Source organism: Panthera leo, chromosome D4 (assembly GCF_018350215.1).
Source record: "Panthera leo isolate Ple1 chromosome D4, P.leo_Ple1_pat1.1, whole genome shotgun sequence".
Lineage (NCBI taxonomy): Eukaryota > Metazoa > Chordata > Mammalia > Carnivora > Felidae > Panthera > Panthera leo.
Genome location: NC_056691.1, coordinates 58,692,655 through 58,714,991, shown reverse-complemented (window position 1 = coordinate 58,714,991; position 22,337 = coordinate 58,692,655). Strand labels below are relative to the sequence as shown.

The following is a 22,337-nucleotide window of genomic DNA, read 5'->3' as shown; positions in this document are numbered from 1 at the left end:
GCCCCTCTGGTCTTTGAAATTGTGACTAGGGGCACCTGGGTGGCTCAGTCGGTTAAGCGGCCGACTTCGGCTCAGGTCATTATTCTCATGGTCCGTGAGTTCGAGCCCCGCGTCGGGCTCTGTGCTGACAGCTCAGAGCCTGGAGCCTGTTTCGGATTCTGTGTCTCCCTCTCTCTGACCCTCCCCCATTCACACTCTGTCTCTCTCTGTCTCAAAAATAAATAAACATTAAAAAAAAAAAATTTTGAAATTGTGACTAAAATCCCAAATGATGTAAAATGATGTCCAAGATAACAATGTGCTTAAATTTAACGTGCTACAAGTAACTGAATGTCTTTTAAATTACCCCCCCCCCCTTTTTTTTTTTTAATCTAAAGAAAGAACTAAGATAAGCAGATCTAAAGTACTGGTGATTTTGTCCTTCTTCTTGTTTAAGACTATTCTATCAGCAAGAACCATCAATAAGCAGCATCAAGCCAGGCTTCAGATAGATAGACCTTTGTATACAACTGCTAAGTGGGTATATATTTTCATGTAACTATGCATGAACAGACATATAAATTTACATGTTATTACATACCTCTTTTATTTCAACCTTTACTTGGCAAGCACATTAAGCAAAGGGGGCAAGCATGGGTTTACAATATTTGTTGATGCTGTGTCCTGACAAACCATTCAGTAAGATCTCTGTTAGAACACTGCTTTAGGGGGGCCTGGATAGCTCAGTCGGTTAGGCATCCGACTTCGGCTCTGGTCATGATCTCGCATTTTGTCAGTTCGAGCCCCACATCGGGCTCTGTGCTGACAGCTCAGAGCCTGGAGCTTGCTTCAGATTCTGTGTCTCCCTCTCTCTCTGCCCCTCCCCCACTCCCTCCCTCCCTCTCTCTCTCTCTCTCTCTCTCTCTCAAAAATAAAGATTAAAAAAAATTTTTTTAAAGAAAAAAAAAGAACACTGCTTTAGATGATCAATAGCCAAAGGGACATGGCTATCATTACAGACATATTAGAACAGAATTAGAATAGAATATTCTTTTAGGTAGGCTGACTGATAGTTACAAATTGGCACACTGCCCCCAAAGTCTGACAAATTAGTTCTATGCAGGATACTCACATCAGCATAGTGGCCTATCATATCACATCGGTCACATCGTTTTCTCCAGGAAGGTCTTTCAAGACATCTGTGAGTGGAAGGCATAGGCAAAGAACAGCCTAAGCAAAAGCGGGCTGGGCAGGCATACTGGAGGTGTCCTCTCTCCGAGCAGAGGCAGCAGGGGCGGACTTTCTATGCAGCAAACAGAAAGTCTCTTTAGCAAAATAGTTCAGTCTCAAATAGAAGATTAACTTTTCCTTTTCTGTATAATTCCATAAAACATTATTTCCAATTTGAGACCCCGGTGAAGGTTAGATCTTGAGCATAACTGTAAAATCAAACAAAATGTCTGAAATCAGAGCTTTAACACAAGCTGTGTGTATTCTGTGGTTGCCAAAAAGGCTTACTGTGCCTGTGGTATCAACTGGCATCTACTTCTTATGCTTTATCTTGTGGGAACACTGACAAAGTGGATTGTGTTTGAGAGGGAAACCAGGTTGATGAGGATCTGGAAGCTAAGTCACAGGAGCAACAAATACTGAAAGAGGCTGCTTTGCCTGGAGAACCAAAGACAAAGAGGAAATATATGAGCTGTCTCAAATATCTGAAAGACAATCATATCATTTGGAAGAAGGAATAATGGAAGGAATGTTTCTTAAGAGCTTACTGTGTGTCAGAGAACATCCAAGAACTTTAGTTCTATGTTGTTCCAAAGGCTGATGTATCTAACATAATTTACACCAATAAACATTTATAAATGCTTAAAATGGTAACGTTCTAACAATAAAAATTATCCCACAATGAAACAAGCTGTAGAAGGTTTAGAAATGAAAGGGGTCTCAGGAATCCTCATTTTATAGACAAGAAAACAGAGGCACAGAGGGTGAAATGATTTGCCTAAGCTTGTGCAACTACTAATGGAAAGAAAGCTAAAGTTGATTCCAGGTTTTTCTGACTCAAACTTCATTGTTCGTTCTGTGCTACTATTTTGGCTATCACCTACATGAAAATGTAACATGAAATTCACACATATATTGTACAAGATTTGAATTATAAGGTTATAGGGCCCACCCTTAAGACTATAAAGTAACAATGTGGAGAGAAACGTATTTCACATACTTGTGGAAAGGGGCAGTTTTTTGATAAATGGCCACATTTGTCACAATTTCTACAGGTAACATTTTTGTTGGCCGAATAGTATCGGTGGGTCCATCTTCCAGATGATCTATTGTTAACTATCTGGGCCTAGGAGGAAAAAAAATTTAAAAATTAATTAATTAATTAATTTTAATTAATTAATTTAAAAAATATTTTACTTTGTTCAAAAGAATTAACAGCCATAGTCTGTTTAATCTAGAAACCAGCAACAGAGAACTTTTGTGTTCTTAAAAGAAATAAAAACTTAAAAGGGGTTGCCATGAAGACAACTCTACTTCTTGTCTGTCCCTCATCACACTCTTTTACACTTCTCCATATGGTTCCATTTCTTTTGTATGTTTCTCTATTTACAGTTCAGGTCTAGTAGGGACACTGACATGCATCATTTAGACATTTTGGTGGCATTCAGAGTCAAAGATGTCGCTGATTTCTATATAGGAACATACACCATATTTTTCGGACTGAGAAGCTTTCTTAAAATTTTATTTGGGGCAATTTTTTAAAAATGATTTTGTCCTTTATAAAGTTATAAAACCGTTATCACTACTGAATATATTCTTTCTTTTGAACAGCCCAGGGTTACTGCCTATAAACTGGATTATAATTTCTAAGAGACAATGGATAATCTCCTTCCAATAGAGTACTTTTAAGACCTATTCTGCCTACACTAATCCAATTCCAGCTCTCCCATATTCTAGCCAAAATCTAGTGTCTTGCAAGAGAATATTAGCAAAACACACCACATTGAATATCTAAAGGGGAATATGTAAAAATGCCAACCATGCTTTTTTATCTTGTTTGGTAGAATTCTAATCTTTGAAAAAGCTTTTCATCTTGTACTTGTTATTCTGCTGGATTGACCAGGTAAGCCCCACGTAGACAAAATCTAATTATCTCTTAAAACTTTTTTCCAAGTTGTAAAATTATTCTCTTTTCTAACCATCTGTCACAATTAAGGCTAATAATTGACAAAGACAAACACCTGCCACATGCTAAATATAGACTAACCATTTCCTTACACTGAAGAGGCAGTTATTTCCGGTGTTGATCTTTAGTGGTACCAGGCAATATGGGCTGAGAGGACTCACCACGGCAGAAGAAACAGAAGGGAAAGGGGACTAAATCACTATGGCAATTAACAGACTGATAAAAATCAAGGCTGAACCACACTTCTGGAAAATTCAATCACCATAGACTACAATCAAACTTTTTCTTGCAACATACTCAGACCACTGCTATCTCTAAAAAGTTTATCAAATTATAATGAAATGAAAGGAAATTTCAAATCAAAGGAAATTATTAATCTGTTATTCATAACTTTGAAAAACAATTTGATTTTACCTCAGCATCTTTGTCACTGATGAACCAATTTACACCATCTTCTCCTACAAAACAAATAAAATGTTACTCAATCTTGACCCTTTTAAAGCACTTATAGATTGACATTATTCAATTTGTTAGTACTGAAATTGGACCCCAAAGGTGTAGTGAGAAATGTGAATACCTTGACCTCTTATCTTGGCTCTGTGTGGCTCTGAACAAATACTTAGCCTCTCTTAACCTCAGTTTTCTCACCTGTGTAATTCATGGGAATAAGAATATTTGTCCCATCTTCCTAAAAACTACTGTGAAAATCAAATGAGATACGTGAAAATGCTCTGAAAACCATCAAGCTATAAACAAATATTAAAAAAAAAATCAGTGAAAAACCAAAAACCCAACAACAGATGCAGAAAGCAATCTTATCTAAACTTCCCTTATCTGACTAAAGCAGAGCTTTATGAAAGTCAGCTGCATAGCACCACCCTCCCCCAACCTAGAGTCTCTAGTCAAGGAAGCGACTGACCTTGGCTTCTAGGACATTCCAAAAAACCCAAGTTGTAAAAATTAGCATCATCAAAAGCCTCCATCCTTTGAAGCCCTAAATACTTGTGTTTATGAAAGTTGGTAAACAAACCTTTACCTCTGGCAACTGAGTTCAGTTGCTCATTACCAAGTGCTCCCACACTTCTGTTAATCTATCAGCAGTTAATTCTCAGGACCCTACCATTCAGACTCAAGTAGGCAGAGGAAAGGTTATTTCTTCCAATATCAGCACTAACTGTGTCTACTAGCTTCCCATTGTAGTTGACTTTGGTAGTAACAGGTTAAAAAACTGAACTTTAAATACCATCTCATGACTGAGGCTAGAAATTTAGCACTGTATTTTATAACATCAAACACGATGAAACAAAACAACAAACAAGGAGGCCAAATATCCAGAAGCCGTTGATTGATCTAAAAATACAACTACAAAAACCTAGGGGGTTTGGGAGCCCTACATTTTTCTTTATCAGCTGTTTTCTTCTCTTTGCACTGTCCCTTTACAAATTTGCAAATTGCTGCTATTCCTTTGGTCTACTTATGACCACGGAGGAAGGGACACATGACTAATGCAGAAGCTAAGGTATCAACAAAGGACTGAAAGATTTTTTTTCTCTCCTTGAAGCAAAGTTAAGATTTCTTCCTTCCTCCTATCTATTCCTCTTCTCTATCTCAAAAACACAAATCAAGCTGGACTCTTTTCTTTGAAAGGAATTTTGAGGAGACATGAAGTAATCTACGTTTCCCCAGGCCTACCAGGAGTAAGTGTCTAGAGATATATTTTAAAATAAAATACTTTTACTAAGAAAACGAAAAGGCTGCTTTACAAAAAGACCAATCCAGAGGAGAGCAGAGATGCTGTGCTGATGATTATTTCCATTGTAAAATTTGGAGGCTGCATCCATATACTGAGAGTGGAGAATACATTAAATAGCAGCAGCTTCTATTCCTTCATCATCACCGTCCATGTTATTCTTTCATTCAAAAGATCCATCTAAGGAGCATGCTTTGCTATAACTTTCAAAGCTCCCTTTTGTGTCTCAATGTCCTTCATCTTTAAAATTCAAAATGACCACTAAGAATCACTTTAATTAAAAAACTCATTTAATACTGTCTTAAAAAAATAAAAACCTAAAATCAGTGAGATGCAAAATAGCAACTGTTATCACCCCCAATTCCAAATACATTTATACTGGAACAGAGAATAGTGAAAAAAGGGAAGGTCTGAGAGAGGGAGACCCGACTCCATTTGGATGGCTTTGGGGCACCTGGGTGGCTCAGTCAGTTAGGCATCTGACTCTTCATTTCGGCTCAGGTCATGATCTCACAGTTTGTGGGATTGGGCCCTGTGTCAGGCTCCATGTTGACAATGTGGAGCCTGCTTGGGATTCTTTCTCTCCCCCTCTCTCTCTGCCTCTCCCCTGCTCACTCTCTTTCTCTTTCTTTCAAAATAAATAAACTTTTAGATTGTTCCAACATTCCTGTGGAATTCAACAGTATTCTAGGTTGTGTACTAACTCCTCTTACAAGCTATAGTATATTCTTACTGTAGAAAACTGATCAACAAGTACACAAAACAGGTTTCAATTACAGATGAAATCAAACTTCTCAGTAGTAAATAAACAAAGACATTGCCAGGAATGCATGAGCCAACTCTTGGTGCCACCTCTGGTTCCAGTTTTGGATGGACACTGGTAACAACAGCTGACTCCTGCCTTTTCTCTTTTCTCTATCCTGTTTACTTCTTAACTCTAAATCCCAAACTAATGGAAGCTTTGTTTAAGGGCAACTCAGTAGAACTTCCACAGACAGCCAATCCTCCTATTAAATTCCTGGTGTGGGACCTGGCAGAAATCTGGGTTCCAGTCTTAACCCTATCTCTTATTTGCTGTTTGGCATTGGGCAGTTTATTGATCTTCACTGGGCCTGTATAATAATGGGTTGGATTAAATGGCGTCCATGGTACTGTCTAGCACTAAACTTCTATGATTCTTTTGAATTTTCATTCATTACTAAAATCAAATACATTGTCCTCCAGGCCTTTGCAACTGGCACAGGATGTCCTCCCTTAAAGACAATTTCCAAGGGGCCTAGAGGCACTCATCTTCCATGTGTTCACCACCCAAGGCCATAGGATATAAAATGGGATTGCCCAAATGTGTAAAATTAGGACCACACTAAAGATGCCTAATATTAACTCTTAGCTGCCTTATAGCTTTATCTTGCTAATATCTGGGGCAATGATTCTTTTCAGACTTCAGAACTGTAATCAAAGCAATGGCTGGTAACTCTTCCTTTGCAACAAATCAACTGAATTCAACAAACATATACTGAAAGGTTGTAATGAGCAAGGTGCTATAGGGTAAACAAAGATGAATATGAGCTTATAACTTAGTAAAGGAGTCAAATGAAAGGTGAAGAAAAGAGTAAGAGAAGACCAAACAAAATTCTACAGTATACTGAGAGGAAGAATAAACAATGTCTGAATTTGGGGGGAAAAAGAGGTAAAAAGTCACAAAAGGCTTCACCATAAAAAAACCTTTACTGAAGTATAATTTACATATTAAAAAATATACTTGTGTAAAAAATACGGTATGATGCACTTCGACAAAGGCACAATACGCCTGTGTAACCACCACAACAATCAGATGTAGCATATCTCCACCATCCCCAAATGTTACCTTGTGCATACCTGCAGTTGATCCCCCACCCCAGGCAACCACTGATTTGCTTTCAGTCACCATAGATTTGCTTTGCCTGTTCTAGGACTGCATATAAATAGAATCCCATAGTATGTATCACTCTGCATTTGGCTTCTTTCACTCTGAGTATTTGTGACATTCGTCTATGTCGTTGGGTAGTAGTAGTACTTTGTTTCCTTCTTCTTGCTCAGCAGTATTCCAGTGTGTGGATATGACAATTTGTTTACCTGCTCATCTCCTGATAACACTTAGGTTGTTTCCAGTTTTGAGCACTTATAAAGCAGCAATAAAACATTCTAGTGAAAATCTTTCTTTTTAATTGACATGCGTTTTCATTTCCCTTGGGAAAATACCGAGGCGTAGAATTATTGAATATGGTTAAGTGTATCTTTACCTTATATGAAACTGGCAAATTTTTCCAAAGTGGTTGTGTCATGTTACATTCCCATCAGCGATGTATGGGAATTCCATAGTTTCATAATCTTGCCAACGCTTGAAACTGTCTTTTTAATTTTAGCCTTCGAATGTGTGTGAAGTAGTAATGCATTAGGATTTCAATGGGCATTTTTCTGATAACTAATGATGCTAAGCATTTTTTCATGTATTTATTTGCCATTCATATATCTCCCTTCAAAAACTGTTCAAATTTTTAGCTTATTTTCAAACTTTTTGAGAGAGAGAGAGAGAGAGAGAGAGAGAGAGAGAGAGAGAGAATGAATCTTAAGTAGGCTCCATGCTCAGCGTGGAGCCCAATGTGGGTTTGATCCCATGACCCTGGGATCATGACCTGAGCTGAAATCAAGAGTCTGAAGCTCAAGGGATTGAGCCACCCATGAGCCTCTTAGCTTATTTTTAAATTGAGTTGTTTTACCTTTTTTTTTTTTTTTATTTTTTTTTGAGGGGGATGAAGGAGATTGTCTTCCTTTGATTGAATTCTGAGTCCTTTTTATATTCTAGAAACAAGTCTTTTATTAGACATGTGTTGGCAAGTATTTCTCCCAGTGTGGCTTGATTTTTCATTTATTTTTAATAATAGGCTGGAGTTTTCACTGTTGCGGGCCAGGAATTTTACTTGCAGTGTTCTTTTCTTAGAAAAGCAAAACTTCTAATAAATTTGACAACCCTTCCCTTCACAGTTTTTATGCCCAAAGAAATCTCCCTATGCAAGGTTACAAAAGCCAAGTACTTTTTATGTTTCCTCCTAAAATTCTATAGTTTTGGCTTTTTATGATTAGTTATTATCCATTTCTCCCCATATGAATATGCAGTTGTTCTAGCATCATTTGTTGAAAAAAATACCCCTTCTTCATTGAATTGCTTTAGCAACTTTGTTTAAATCAATTGACCATATATGGGTCACTTTCTAGAAGTTCTAATATGTTACATTGAGCTACAGGTCTATAATTATACCATATTACAGCTTTACTTCAAAAAACTAAAATCCTGTAGAATAAGTTTTCCAACTCTTTTGTTCTTTTTCAAGATTGCTTTGGTTATTCTACACCACTCTGATTTCTGTGTAAGATTCAACTTGCTTTTTTTTTTTCTTTTTAAAGTAAGCTCTACAGCCAATGTGGGGCTTGTACTCATGACCATGAGATCAAGAGTCATAGGCTGTACTGACTGAACCAGACAGGCATCCTTGATTTCTGTATACATTTTAAAATACCAATTTCTACAAAAATAGCCTGATGGGATTTTGCCTGGTATTGTGCTACATCTACAGATCAGTTTGGAAAGATATTTTAACAATATCAAGTCTTCTAAAACATGCATATGGCATATCTCTTCATTTGCTTTGGTTTTATTTTTGTCAGCAATGTTTTATGGGTTTCTGTGAACAGGCTTTGCATATAATCATATCCTTGAATATGTCATGTTTCTTTCTGCTACCGAAAAGTTTTTAAAAATAAAACTTAAATTAATTTTTAATTATTTTTTTAAATTTCATTTTTCAGTTTCTGATTACAAGTTTATAGAAATACAACTGATTTTTGTTTGTTCACCTTGCACCCTGCAAATCTGCTAAATTCACTTAGTTCTAGAAGCTTTTTGTAGATTCCTTGCAATTTTCTTTTTCTTCTTTAAATGTTTATTTATTTATTTTGAGGTGAGGAGAGGAGAGCAGAGGAGGGGTAGAGAGAGAAAGAATCCCAAGCAGGATCCATGCTGTCAGCATGGAGCTAGAAGCAGAGCTCAAACTCATGAACCGTGAAATCATGTCCTGAGCCAAAATCAAGAGTTGAACACTTAACCAACTGAGCCACCCAGGCATCCCAATTCCTCCCAATTTTCTGTTTACACTATCATTTCACCTGTGCATAAAGACAATTTTATCACGTCCTTTCTAATCTGTATGCCTTTTATTTCTTTTTCTTACCTCAATGCATTATAAAGAACTTCCAGATAGAATACTCAATATTAAGTGGTAACAGAAGTTAATCTTTGCTTTGTTCCAATAGGAGGGAAACTTCAGTCTTTCTGAATTAAGTAAACTGTTTGCTGTAGATTTTTCATTACAGGTTGAGGAAATTCTTTTCCTACTTTCCTGAGAGTTTTTAATTATGAATGTGCTTTAAATTTTATCATATGCCTTTTCTGCATTAACTGGGATGGCCCCATGGTTTTTCCTCTTTCTGTTAATATGGTGAATTACAGTGAATCATTTTCAAATGTCAAGCCAATCTTGTATTCTGGGATTAACCCCACTTGGTTAGGATGTGTTATGCTTTACAATATACTGCATAATTCAATTTGTTAGTATTTTATTAAGAATTTTTACATCTGTGTTCATGAAGGATATTGATTTACACTTATCTTACAGTGTCTTTTTATGGTTTTGATATTGGGGTAAAACTGACCTGATAGGAGTTGGGAAGAGTTTGTGTAGAACTGGTGTTATTTCTTCCTTCCGTATGTGATAGAATTTGCCAGATAAGTCATCTAGCCTGGAGTTTTCCCTGTTGTGGGCCAGGAATTTTACTCGCAGAGATGAATTTTTCTTTTATTTATTTATTTTGAGAGAGAACACGCGCACAAGCAGGCAAGGGGCAGAGAGAGAGAATCCCACGCAGGCTTCAGGCTCAGCACGGAGCCTGACATGGGGCTCATGTCCTGAGATGAGATCAAGAGTCGGATGCTCAAATGACTGAGCCACCCAGGCACTCCTGCAGGGAGGTTTTAAAAATAATAATAAATAGTAATTCTATTTCTTTAGTAGGTATGGAAGTACTCACATCTTCTATTTCTTCTTGGGCCAGTTTTGGTAACCTGATTTTCAAATAATTTGCCTATTACTTCTAAATTGTTGAAATTATCAGTACATATGTCCATAACATATACTTATTCTTTCCTTTTGATTCACCTAATTTGTACTTAAGCCCATCCAAAAAAAATTTTTTTTTCTCAAATACTGTATATTTCAGTTCTAGAATATCCATTTGGTTCTTTTTTGTATCTTCCATTTGTCTTATCATATTTCTTTTTCTTTAAACCTTAGTGTATGTTTTTAATAGCTGCTTTAAAGTTCTTCCTGGGGGGGCGCCTGGGTGGCTCGGTCGGTTGAGCATCCGACTTCAGCTCAGGTCATGATATTCCCCCCCCACCCCACCCCCCGGCCTGTGGGTTCGAGCCCCGCGTCCGGCTCTGTGCTGATGGCTCAGAGCCTGGAGCCTGCTTCGGATTCTGTGTCTCCCTCTCTCTCTGCCCCTCCCCCTCTCATGCTCTGTCTCTCTCTCTCTCTGTCAAAAATAAATGAACATTTAAAAAATAAATAAATAAAGTTCTTCCTGGTAATTTCATCAACTCCTTAATTTCTAGGTTTGTTTTATTTGACTGATTTTTCTCCTATTATTAGTGACATCGTCCTTTGAACACCTAGTAATTTTTTTTTTCTTGGATGCTAGTTATTGTAAATGGTACACTATTGAATGTCTCACTCTTGTTTTTTTACTTTCAAGTGTTAGACTCTGTTTTGATGAGCAGTTAAGCAAATTCCAGACTAGACCTTTAAAGCTTTGTTAGGGTAGGTCCACAGTAGCCTTTACTCTGGAGCTAATTTAGTCTTAATAAAGATGTACCTTCTAGGGTTTCTATTAAACATTGCAGGTATTCAACACTCTCTCTCCACTTTTGCTAGTAAGAACTCAGGTAAGTTCTGGGAATTGTTCAGACTATAGACAGTAGGCTTTTGTCCAAGTCTAGTGGAGTTTGACCTATCCATACACAGATAGGAACACAGTATCCTTGGTATTCATGGGTAACCCTACCCAGATTTCTGGAATTATCTCCCTCCGCAGCTCCTACCCTCCAGTACTCTGCCCCACAGAGTATAGCTTCCTTAGCCTCTCTGAACTCTGTCTCTGCTTCTCATCTCAGGGAGGCTACAATGCTGCACTTGGGTTCCCTCTCTTGGTGCCATGAGGCAGGCGTCTAGGCAGAAAGCTAGGTTGATTACAGGGTATTATCTCGTTTGTTTCCATATTCTCACAAATCACAGTCCAGGACTGTTTGTTGTCTATATTCATCTTGCCCTTGAAATCTGTGTGTATGGGGGCGCCTGGGTGGCTCAGTCGGTTAAGTGGCCGACTTCAGCTCAGGTCATGATCTCGTGGTCCGTGAGTTCGAGCCCCGCGTCGGGCTCTGTGCTGACAGCTCAGAGCCTGGAGCCTGTTTCGGATTCTGTGTCTCCCTCTCTCTGACCCTCCCCCGTTCGTGCTCTGTCTCTCTCTGTCTCAAAAATAAATAAACGTTAAAAAAAAAATTAAAAAAAAAAAAGAAAGAAAGAAATCTGTGTGTATTTACAATAGCTGTTTTAAAGTCCCTGTCTGCTAATTTCATCATTTCTTGCCAGGGGGTAAAGTCTGGTATAAGTTTACATAACAAAGCTGAAAGAAGAAGTCTTAAGTAGTATTTTAATAGACGGAGATGAAAGAGGACACCAGTAAAAAGGAAAGGCACAAGCAACAGAATGGAAGAGGTAAAAGGATACAGCAAACAATACAGCTTGATTGGAACAAAGGGTATGATCATTCCTTTCCTAAGAATTTTCATAGACTTTTTTTTCTTTTAAGTGTATTTATTTTGAGAGAGAGAGAGAACAGGAGATGGGGAGGAGCAGAGAGAAAGATAGAATCTCAAGCAGGCTCCGTATTGTCAGTGCACAGCCCGTATTGTCAGTGCACAGCCCGACGCAGGGCTCGATCTCACAAACCATGAGATCATGACCTGATCTGAAATTAAGAGTTGGACACTTAAGTGATTGAGCCACCCAGGCGCCCCGATAGACCTTTTTATATGGTTTAACTTGACTTTCTACTGGGTGAGCTTTCCAAGGAATAGGATAGCAGATCTCTTTCTGCCAGAGGTAATGCTGAAGAAAGAGACAGTAAAACAGTAATTCGGTGTTTCTGTTGACACTATGTAACAACCAGAATACTTCATCTCTTCTGAAATAACATTCAAAACAAAAAAGTAAACCCATAACCTTACACATATTTTACACATTTTCTCCTATTTCTGGAACTATCTTGCTATCTTAATTACACACGTGTGCACTCTCTTTCTCTATTACTGCATGGTTATAAACATAAACATCTTTCGTATTTATATGGTGATTCAGAGTCTATAAATTGTTTTAAATATACATTTTATCCTCAGAAACCTGTATGTTATTGCTAAACAAATTTTTACTTTTTAAAAAAATGTTTTATTTTTGAGAGAGAGCAAGTGCGTGAGAGCATGAGTGGGGGAGGGGCAGAGGCAAGGCCGGGGTGGGGGGTGGGGGGTGGTGGGGAGCGGAGGATCTGAAGCAGGCTCCACACTGATAGCAGTGAGCTTGATGCAGGGCCCCATCATGATCTGAGCTGAAGTCAGACGCACAACTGAATGAGCCACCCAGGTGCCCCTTTCAGATTTTTTTTTTTAAATACTCACATTTATGTGTTTACTTTCTACAAAAATTGGCAACTGATGCTTTCTGTGAAAGGCAGTGCTAATGTAGCTCTTTATCTGTAAGACTGCATTCAGTTTTCAAAGGATGTGAGGAAAAGTCTGGATTAGATATCTTAGGAGGAAAGCCAGGTCCTGCCCTGCTGTAGTTACTTTAGTCTACATTCTGGTGGGTGGGAAAGCTGAAGATTATTCTTTTGCTAAGAGCAGCCACAGACAATTATTTGCAGCGAAGGTGCCATGGTCTAAGAAGAATCTTTTCCTGAGCCTAATGCCCTATAGCTCCTTCTTATAAGGAAGTCATAGATACCTTATATTTTCTAGACATCCTAATTTCTAACATCTAAAATTACAAATCTCATTAAATTTCAGTGAAAAGGTTGTTATATATGACTTTCTTAGCATACAGTGGGCTCAATTTGAATATTCAGCAAATCAGATATAAAAACTTATTTTCTCACTACTAATTACCTAAGAATGTAAATGCAGGGCACACCTGGCTGGCTCAGTCAGTATTGCACATGATTCTTGACTGCAGGGTCATGGGTTCAAGTCCCACATTGAACATGGCACCTACTAAAAAAGTATGTAAACGCAACTTTCCTCAATGTATAATATGTTTTCATTTAATGTAGTGTCAAGTTAATTTTCAACAAATATTTATTGAATATCTATCACTGTAAAAGACAGTGTAGGAGGCAGAAAGATGACTAAGACGTGGTGCTTGCCCTCAAGGAACTCACCACATAGTGGAGAAGTATGTGCATTTTTGGGCTAAATAATCAAAAAAACATTACTGCGCTAAGTAAATAACCATGATAATTTTGTCTTTAAAACAGAAAGATGATTAATCAAGTGTCAAAGATAAAAAATCCACTATTATTTGGGGAATCAGTTATTTAACATGAAATACTGAATTCTACCAATGAGCAATTAACTTATGGCTGTATCACCAAGATGGCCCTCCTTATAATTCTAAGTATGTAAGTCCTTTGGCAATTGTTTTCTCCCCAAATAACCGGTGAGTATAGACAGCTCACAATCAGTGACTGGGTGGAAAAGACAATGGTTGTTGTCTACCTGCAGTACCTAAGGAACCAAGATTTTGGGCCTTCTCAGTATCCTCTCACTTCCAGGATACAGACAAAACTCTGACTTAACTGAGATGGCATTCTTTCACTACCCTAAAACACAGTGAAATGGTCAAGAAAACAAAGAAATGTGGAGAAGGTAATGAATAATCCTCCCACCAGATAACTTGAAGTTAAATAATTTGGCAGCTTCAGCATTAAAGACAAATGAAAAATGTTACATTTCTAAATGTATTGCCTACACTCCCTTTTTACATACCTAATATTTTAAACTAAAAGATGCTGTTTGCAAATTAACACTCCCACTGCTTTGTTCCCTGTACTTTTGCTCATTTTATTCCCTTGATCTCCAACATTGTCTCCCTCTTTGCCCAATTTTTCACTTAACCCAGTCCAATTCTGATAACTACAAATTCTAAATGTCCTTTAAGGGCTCAGCTCCTCATAGCAATGGGTAATATTCAGTACTTCTCCCTCACCTGACCCCTGTGAGCATTCACAATTCTCACGGACGATATAACAAAATACTTTCCTAGTTCTTCCCCCCCTTCATGGTTTCTTCTTCCTTCATGGACTACTTGGTGTGCTCCACTCTTTGCCCTTTTTTTCCTCATTCCACATTCTTAGTCCCAGCTTACGTCATACATGTCCATGGTGGGAACTCCCAAATCTGCATCTCTAGGCCAGATCTTTTCTGGAGTTCCTGATCGATTGGACATCTAGAGTAGACATCTCATAGGTAACTCACACTCATAACCATTAAAAATGAATTCATTTTCTCCCCCTTCCTTGCATTTCTTTTAAAAACAGACAGAAGCTCCCACTTCTCCTCTTTGTATCTTCTATCTCAATAACTTGTATAAATCTATTTTATACGTTGAAAAACCTATAGTCTACTTTATAGGTTAAAAAACCTCAACTCTTCCCTCTCACCTTTCATATAATTACTCACCAAATCCTGTAAATTCTCTCTCCATAACAGCCTCAATACCATTATACTGGCCCAGAGATACTTAGTTTCTCAGCTAGATTATAAAAATAACTTCTATCTCTAGTGCCACAATTTTCCATTCCACTGTTACTGGAATGTTTTTATTTTTTACATTAGATTCAGGTGTACAACACAATGATTTGATACCCGTATATACTGTGAATGGAATGTTTCTAAAATGGAAATATGAGTACCTTCTGCCCTGAATGGTCCCTTGATCCCTACAGGATGAATGTAAAACCCCTTTGTATGCCGCACAATGCCTTCCATGATTTGGCCCTTACCTGTTTCTCTAGTTTCACCTTCCTGATCACAGTACTTTAGCTATGCTTAAGAATTTCCTTAATGTGTCCTGTTGCTCTCTGCAACTATGCTCTGGAACACAAGCCATTCCCAACTTCACAACTTGGAACTAGAACTTGGTCTTCAAGTCCCTAATCATGTGTGACCTCCTCCACTGATGTCTTCCCTGATAACCCTTCAAAAGCAAAGATGATCACTCTCAACTAGGTAACATCCTAGGCTTTAATCGTGTCATTTCTTTTTTTTTTTTAATTATTTTTAATGTTTGTTTATTTTTGAGAGAGAGAGAGTGCGAGCGAGAGAGGCACAGAAAGAGAGGGAGACACAGAATCTGAAGCAGGCTCCCGGCTGCTCCAGGCCCAACGTGGGGCTTGAACTCACAAACGGTGAGATCATGACCTTAGCCAAAGTCGGATGTTTAACCGACAACCACCCAGGCACCCCTAATCATGTCACTTCTATCTTTGTATCTTCCAAATCAAAGCATGATCATTTAGTTATCATAGGTACTCAGGTTTATTGAATTACTTAAATAACATTTCCTCTTTTGATTTTACTCTAGAAGTATTTTCTCCCTCCCTAAAAGCACCGTATTTCTTACCTCTTAGGCTATTAATAAGTACTTCTAAACCGTGTGTTAACAGCTATATTAGTAAATATTTTACCTCCCTCACTACACCGTAAGTTCTCTATGGACATCTATCTAGTTATCAGCACAACTTCTTGCATATTTTGAATTACACTAGAAACAACAAGTTAAAGGAAAAAGTCGAAAAGGATAAAAAAGGGAAATATTAATATGTACACTTGTGTGAGTAAACACTGTTCCGAACTGGGGGTGAATAAGCCAAGAGACAATTTCATGGATTGTCACTGTACATATGCAAGTTTAATAAGACAGTTCTCTGTGGCTTAAAAAAAAAAAACAGATTTGGAAATTCTAAAGGACCTAAAAAATATTTTTTTAATTTTTAAATTAAAAGAAAAATGTTTAAATGTTTATTTTTGACAGACTGACAGAACGTGAGTGGGGGCAGGGTAGAGAGTAAGAGAGGCACAGAATCTGAAGCAGGCTCCAGGCTCAGAGCTGTCAGCACGGAGCCCGACACGGGGCTCGAATCCATAAACTGTGAGATCATGACCTCAGCCAAAGTCAGACGCTCAGCCGACTGAGCCACCCAGGTGCCCCGGAACTAAAAAACATTTTAAAAACCACTGCTATTGAATAAAAACCACTTAGTAGACACAGAAACATAAGATAACTGGACACTTATAGATAATCATACCTGTACCTACCCAGTGTTTATGGAATAAAGATCACAAAGATGAAGCTGCCAGATATTTATGTCCTATCCTTTCCTGAGCCTAACTCCACTATACCAGATATCCCCCTGGGATCTTCTCACTTCGGATAAGCAACTGAACCAGCCACAAATGAAGTTACTATTCCCAACTTCATCAGCAGCATCTGTTGTTTCAACGGAAACTTTTGAAACACACACAATGCCACATGCAAATCCCCTGAGGGTTGAGCTGCTTTATTCACTTGCATTCTTCTCAAACTGCTCTTTATTTCTGTCTCAGTTTTCTCTTATTTATACCATTCTATTTGACACTGGTCACAAAACCATTTTAAGTCATTAAAATTTTGCAGTGTATAACTGGCAATAGTTTAAATAAAACAAATTTTAGTAGAACAATTTGCAAGTTAGGCATCAAACTGTTCCTTATTTTAAATCATATTAAATTTACCAGAAACAATCTGTATTTTTGAATGTGTATAAACGATAAATGGGGATTTAGCTCTTCTTTTTTTAGAGGTAGAGGAGGAAGAAGAAAGAGGAAATAAATACAGGTGCTTAGCACAGGGTTATAGAGAGCTCTTTTAAAGTTATCTGTCACATTTTTAAGACCTTTGTATTATTTCCAAAGAGACACAGATACAACCACAGAGTTCTCTCTCATCCCCCATTCCTTCCAAAACAATCTGTCACTGAACCACCTGGTTAAGAAATATTTATTTAAAAATAAAAAAACCTCTCAAATTGGGGCACCTGGGTGGCTCAGTCAGTTAAGCGTCCGACTCTTGATATCAGCTCAGGTCATGATCTCACAGCTTGTGGGATGGAGTCCCATGTCGGGCTCTGTGCTAAGTGTGGAATCTGCTTGGGATGCTCTCTCTCGCTCTCTCTCTCTCTCTCTCTCTCTCTCTCCGCCCCTCCCCTGCTTGTGCATTCCCTCTCAAAATAAATGAATAAATGATTATATTAAAAACAAAAACAAATACCTTTCAAATTAAACTAAATGACAAGAACAGAAAGGGAAAAATTATCAACAGAAACAAATACGGTAGGATTATGGGAGCTGCTTTTTCCTCTTTTAAAGATACTTCACTTCCATGCTCCCCTCCAAAAAGCAAAAAGGAAAATATACGATGGACATTTGAAATATTTGTAAAATGACAAGAACATATAAAACACATTTAAATTCAATCAAGAGGCTACTTTGAAAAAGATATTGCAGGTTTCTAGAGAAAACTATATAAATTTGGCTATATAAATTTGGTATCTCCTTGCTGGTAAAAATATAATAATAATCTAGAAGCTATGTCTTTCAGTCATCCTTCTAATTCTGTTTTACATTTCCTCATCCCCTTCCTACATCTTTTTTTCACTTTCTTCAACATCTGATTCTTGGCTCACTCCTTCCTTAGTAAAACAAGTCCCTCCGAAACAATTCATTTTTGTTCTTTTTTTTTTTGGGGGGGGGGGGGGTCATATTTTCTTCAAATCTCTTTCTAAACTTTAAGACCAAATATGTCCAGGCTTCCATTTATAATTGCTTGCAGGATATATCACAAATGATTATATAGTCACTGTAAACATAACATATCCAAAGAAAAACTTATCTTCACAGTCCCAACTGAAACTAGTTCAAACACTTTCTTCCCTGTTGTTATTAAAGGCTCAAAACATAGATTTATTTTCATCTTAACCCAATGCTTCACTCCCATTACCCAAACAGGCCAGGTCTTAAAATTCGATGGTATTTCCCTTTAAAATGTCTAAGCCAACAGGGGAGCCTGTTGGTGCTCAGTCAGGGTGGCTTAGTCAGTTAAGCATCTGACTCTTGGTTTCAGCTCAGGTCATGATCTCAGTCATGAGATCGAGCCGTATGTTGGGCTCTGCACGATTAGTGCAGAGCCTACCTGCAATTCTTTCTCTCTCTCTGCCCCTCCCCCTGCTTGTGCTCTCTCTCTTAAAATAAATAAATAAACACTGAACAAAATAAAATGTCTAAGCCAATATTCTGGTTTCCCTCCAGTCATCACTGTTTGTTCATTACCTCAGATCTAGGAGGTGTCCCTGTACCTTCAACTGCATTTGAAACATACCAGTTAGATTTTCTTTAAATGCGTAATTCTGTATTTTACCATCTGTTTTTTAAAATATTTTTTTAAGTTTATTTATCTATTTTGAGAGAGAGAGAGAGAGAGAGAGAGAGAGAGACAGAATCTGTGCTGTCAGCACAGAACCCGATGCAGGGTTCGATCTCATGAACTGTGAGATCATGATCTGGGCCAAAACCCAGTCGGATGCTTAACAGACTGAGCCACCCAGGTGTCCCTCGTTAATTTTTATCAAAGTAATACATGCATATGGTTTTAAAAACTCTAATTAATACAAAGAAAGCATAAAAGAAAAAAACCAGCAGTTCTCTCCTCTCTATTCCAGCTCACACTCCTCCAGAGGCAACCACTTTCAAGTCTCTAGCTATTTCTTTTGGTATTCATTTGGATACTTCTAAATAATTTTCCTTCTGTGACTTATGGATTTATCTATTTTATTATTACTTTTCAATGTTTATTTATTTTGGGGGGAGGGGCAGAGAGAGAGGGAAACAGAGAATCCCAAGCAGGCTCTGCACTGACAGCTCAAATTCATGAATTGCGAGATCATGATATGAGCTGAAACCAAGAGTCAGACGCTTAACTGACTGAGCCCCCCAGGCACCCCAGGATTTATCTATTTTAAACATTAGTACCTAAATTCCTTTTTCAAAAAATGTTTATTTATTTGTTTTTGGGAGGGGTGAACATGGGCAGAGAGAAAGGGATAGAGAATCCAAAGCAAGCTTGTGCTGTCAGTGCAGAGCCTGCCGTGGGGCTTGAACCCTCAAACTGGGAGATCATGACCTGAGCTGAAATCAGACGCTTAACCGACTGAGCCACCCAGGTGCCCCTCTAAATTCCTAATGAAGTAAAGGAGGATTTACTTGTAACATCCTATCTGCATTTCTTCTTCCTCCATCCCCTTTCTTAGGTTAAGGCAATACTCCTGACTATGTAGTGGTATACTGTTTCCTTTCTTGTACAATGCTTTAATTGTCCTGTATTTAATACCAGTCTAGTTGTTTCAATTAGTTGGCCTGAAAAATCTTCTTACTACCATGCTAGCCACTAGCACCTTGTCTCTCTAAAAGGTCAAGTTTGAGTCCTCTTGATATCTTCAGGATCAGAGCAGTGCCTGTTCATTATGTACCTGCTGCATTATAATAGTCCTCACCAATCGTCAAGGTCCAGTGGACCCATTTAATAATTTAAGTCATCTTACAAATAACTTACAGAGACATAAGGAGATAATGAATAACAATTTTACTAGAAACCCTAATAAGAATTTTTTTTTTAACGTTTATTTATTTTTGAGACAGAGAGAGACAGAGCATAAATGGGGGAGGGTCAGAGAGAGAGGGAGACACAGGATCTGAAACAGGCTCCAGGCTCTGAGTGGTCAGCACAGAGCCCGACGTGGGGCTCGAACCCACGGACTGAGAGATCATGACCTGAGCCGAAGTCGGCCGCTTAACCGACTGAGCCACCCAGGCGCCCCCCTAATAAGAATTTAAACATGGCAAACCAAAATTTTTATTTCATGTATATATATCCCTGCTAAATACACCTGAAATGGGGAACATCTTGGAATACGACCAACTGCTCATCGACTGTCATCTATGTACTTGACACACATCCATCTGGTTTGTAAATACTAAACCAGATCTCGAATACATCTCTTCTTTGCTCCATAGTTGCAAGAAATTTTTACTTTTCAATTTATAAACACTAATTACAATGATCAATCCATTAGTGTTTTTTCACTTCTCTATCATCTATTTCTTTCTAGTCACCTCTGCATACACATTTGCCTTCAGTGACTGTCCACTTGAAACAAACCATATCAAGCAAATTTTGGTATAGAAATCTCATAAAATATGAAAGCATACAGTCACACATCCTTTTATCAAAGCAGGATGGTACAGGTTCTCATCATAAAATACTGTGTGGTAAAGAATTTCCTGTTGAATGACTACCTAAATGAGAATACCTCATTTCCTTTTTCTTTAAGTTTTTTTAAAATTTATTTTGAGAGAGTGAGAAAGAGAGAGTATGCATGTGAACAGGGGAGGGGCAGAGAGAGAGAGAGAGAGAGAGAGAGAGAGAGAGAGAGAGAATCCTAGACAGGCTCTACGCTGTCACCATGGAGTGCAACATGGGGCTCGATCTCACAAACCTTGAGATCATGACCTGAGTCAAAATCAAGAGTTGGATGCTTAACCAACTGAGCCGCCCAGGCAGACTACCCTATTTCCTTTTTTATATTTAGAGATACATTGTTCATTCATCAATTCTTAAGTTCAAGAAAACTCATATGTAATATCCTCTGAACAAAATCATAGTCTGGGACTTAAAAGACCAAGTTCATTACATCATTAAAGTCTAGGTACTACAGGGACATCTGGGTGACTCAGTTGGTTGAGCGTCCGACTTTGGCTCAGGTCATGATCTCACAGCTTGTGAGTTTGAGCTCCACATCTGGCTCTGTGTTAACAGCTCAGAGCCTGGAGCCTGCTTCATATTCTGTGTCTCCCTCTCTCTGCCCTTCCCTGCTTGTGCTCTGTCTCTCAAAAATAAATAAACATTTAACAAAAATTTTTTTAAGTCTAGTACTACAATCTGTCTCTTTGCATTGATGTTCTGATTGCTCTAATAACTGTGAAATGTCTTCCGCCTTCAATTTTCTTCTATTTGCCATTTGGGCAGAAAATGTAAAATTCTGAATTCTCATCTTTGTTCAATGAAAGCTAAAAAAGATGGTGTCTCCAGACTTCTTTTATACATCCTTGAAAAATAATGTAATACTTTGGGCAACACAATATGAAGGATGATGAAGACATTTTACTATTATATCATCCTTCTAGGCAATTCCATCATTCTTATATTTTCTTATTACTTTAGTGTTTTTTAGCATAGTTGGGAATAACTAATGAGTAATGATAAAACTATTCTTATGATGATGAAATAATAAGACGTTTCAAAGTAGGACAAAAATAAGATCACTAGGATCCCATGATGTATCTTACATTTATATAAGGATCCAATGGACCCATATAGTAAACCTGAGATAGAGTTTTATTTTATTAAGGAAAGTAAATTTTCTCTCTGTTCTTTGCAAGACCTCTAAGAAAGAATAAAAGTCATGAAATATATATTCTTAGAAGTAATTAGAAATGCTAAAAAAACCCTTAAATTAAAATTGAGTGTACTGAGCTGGGTGGCATATGGAGGGTTAAACTAAACATCATGATTTTTCTCAACTCTTACCATTCATTCATTTATTCAACAAATATTTATGGAGCTACTGCCATATCCCAGGCACCATTCTAGGTCCTTAGCATATACCAGTGAGCAAACAGAGATTGTTGCCTTTGCAGAACTTATATCCTAGTGGGGGGAGAGGGACAATAAACAATAAACATAATAAATAAATAATATACGTTACCAGTAACAAGTGCTTCAGAAAAAAAGAAAAAGTAGAGCAAGGTAATGGGAACTGGTAGTCTTGGGTATGACTTTCAACTTTACATAGGGTGGATACAGTAGTCCTCGTGAATTTTTAAGCAAAAGCTTAAAGGAGATCAGGGAATTAGCCATGCACTTCTGGGGTAAGAGCATCCCAGGCAGTAGGGATGTGTCTGACAAACAGCAGGGGTGCCAGTGTGGTTGAGGGTCCTGTAGGCCTTGTAAGAATTCTTGCTTTTATTCTGAGTGAAATGGGAAGTCAACGGAGGGCTATGAGGCAGGGAGAAAAGTTAGATGGCTACTGCAATAATTCTGTGTACAAATGATAATACGT

The 22,337-nt window shown here is 37.9% G+C and overlaps 1 protein-coding gene across 6 annotated transcripts in view; it reads right to left on the bottom strand.

Annotated features, from left to right (window-relative positions):
* Positions 1-22,337, bottom strand: part of ZCCHC7 (zinc finger CCHC-type containing 7) — a 255,291-nt gene that overhangs the window by 50,290 nt on the left and 182,664 nt on the right. For all 6 annotated transcript variants that reach the window (XM_042912588.1, XM_042912587.1, XM_042912584.1 and 3 more), the window contains exons 3-5: positions 3,590-3,633; positions 2,210-2,335; positions 1,112-1,282 (exon numbers count right to left, since the gene is read on the bottom strand). In XM_042912588.1, the coding sequence (XP_042768522.1) occupies positions 1,112-1,282; positions 2,210-2,335; positions 3,590-3,633 (341 nt within the window). The remainder of the gene's footprint in view (positions 1-1,111; positions 1,283-2,209; positions 2,336-3,589; positions 3,634-22,337) is intronic.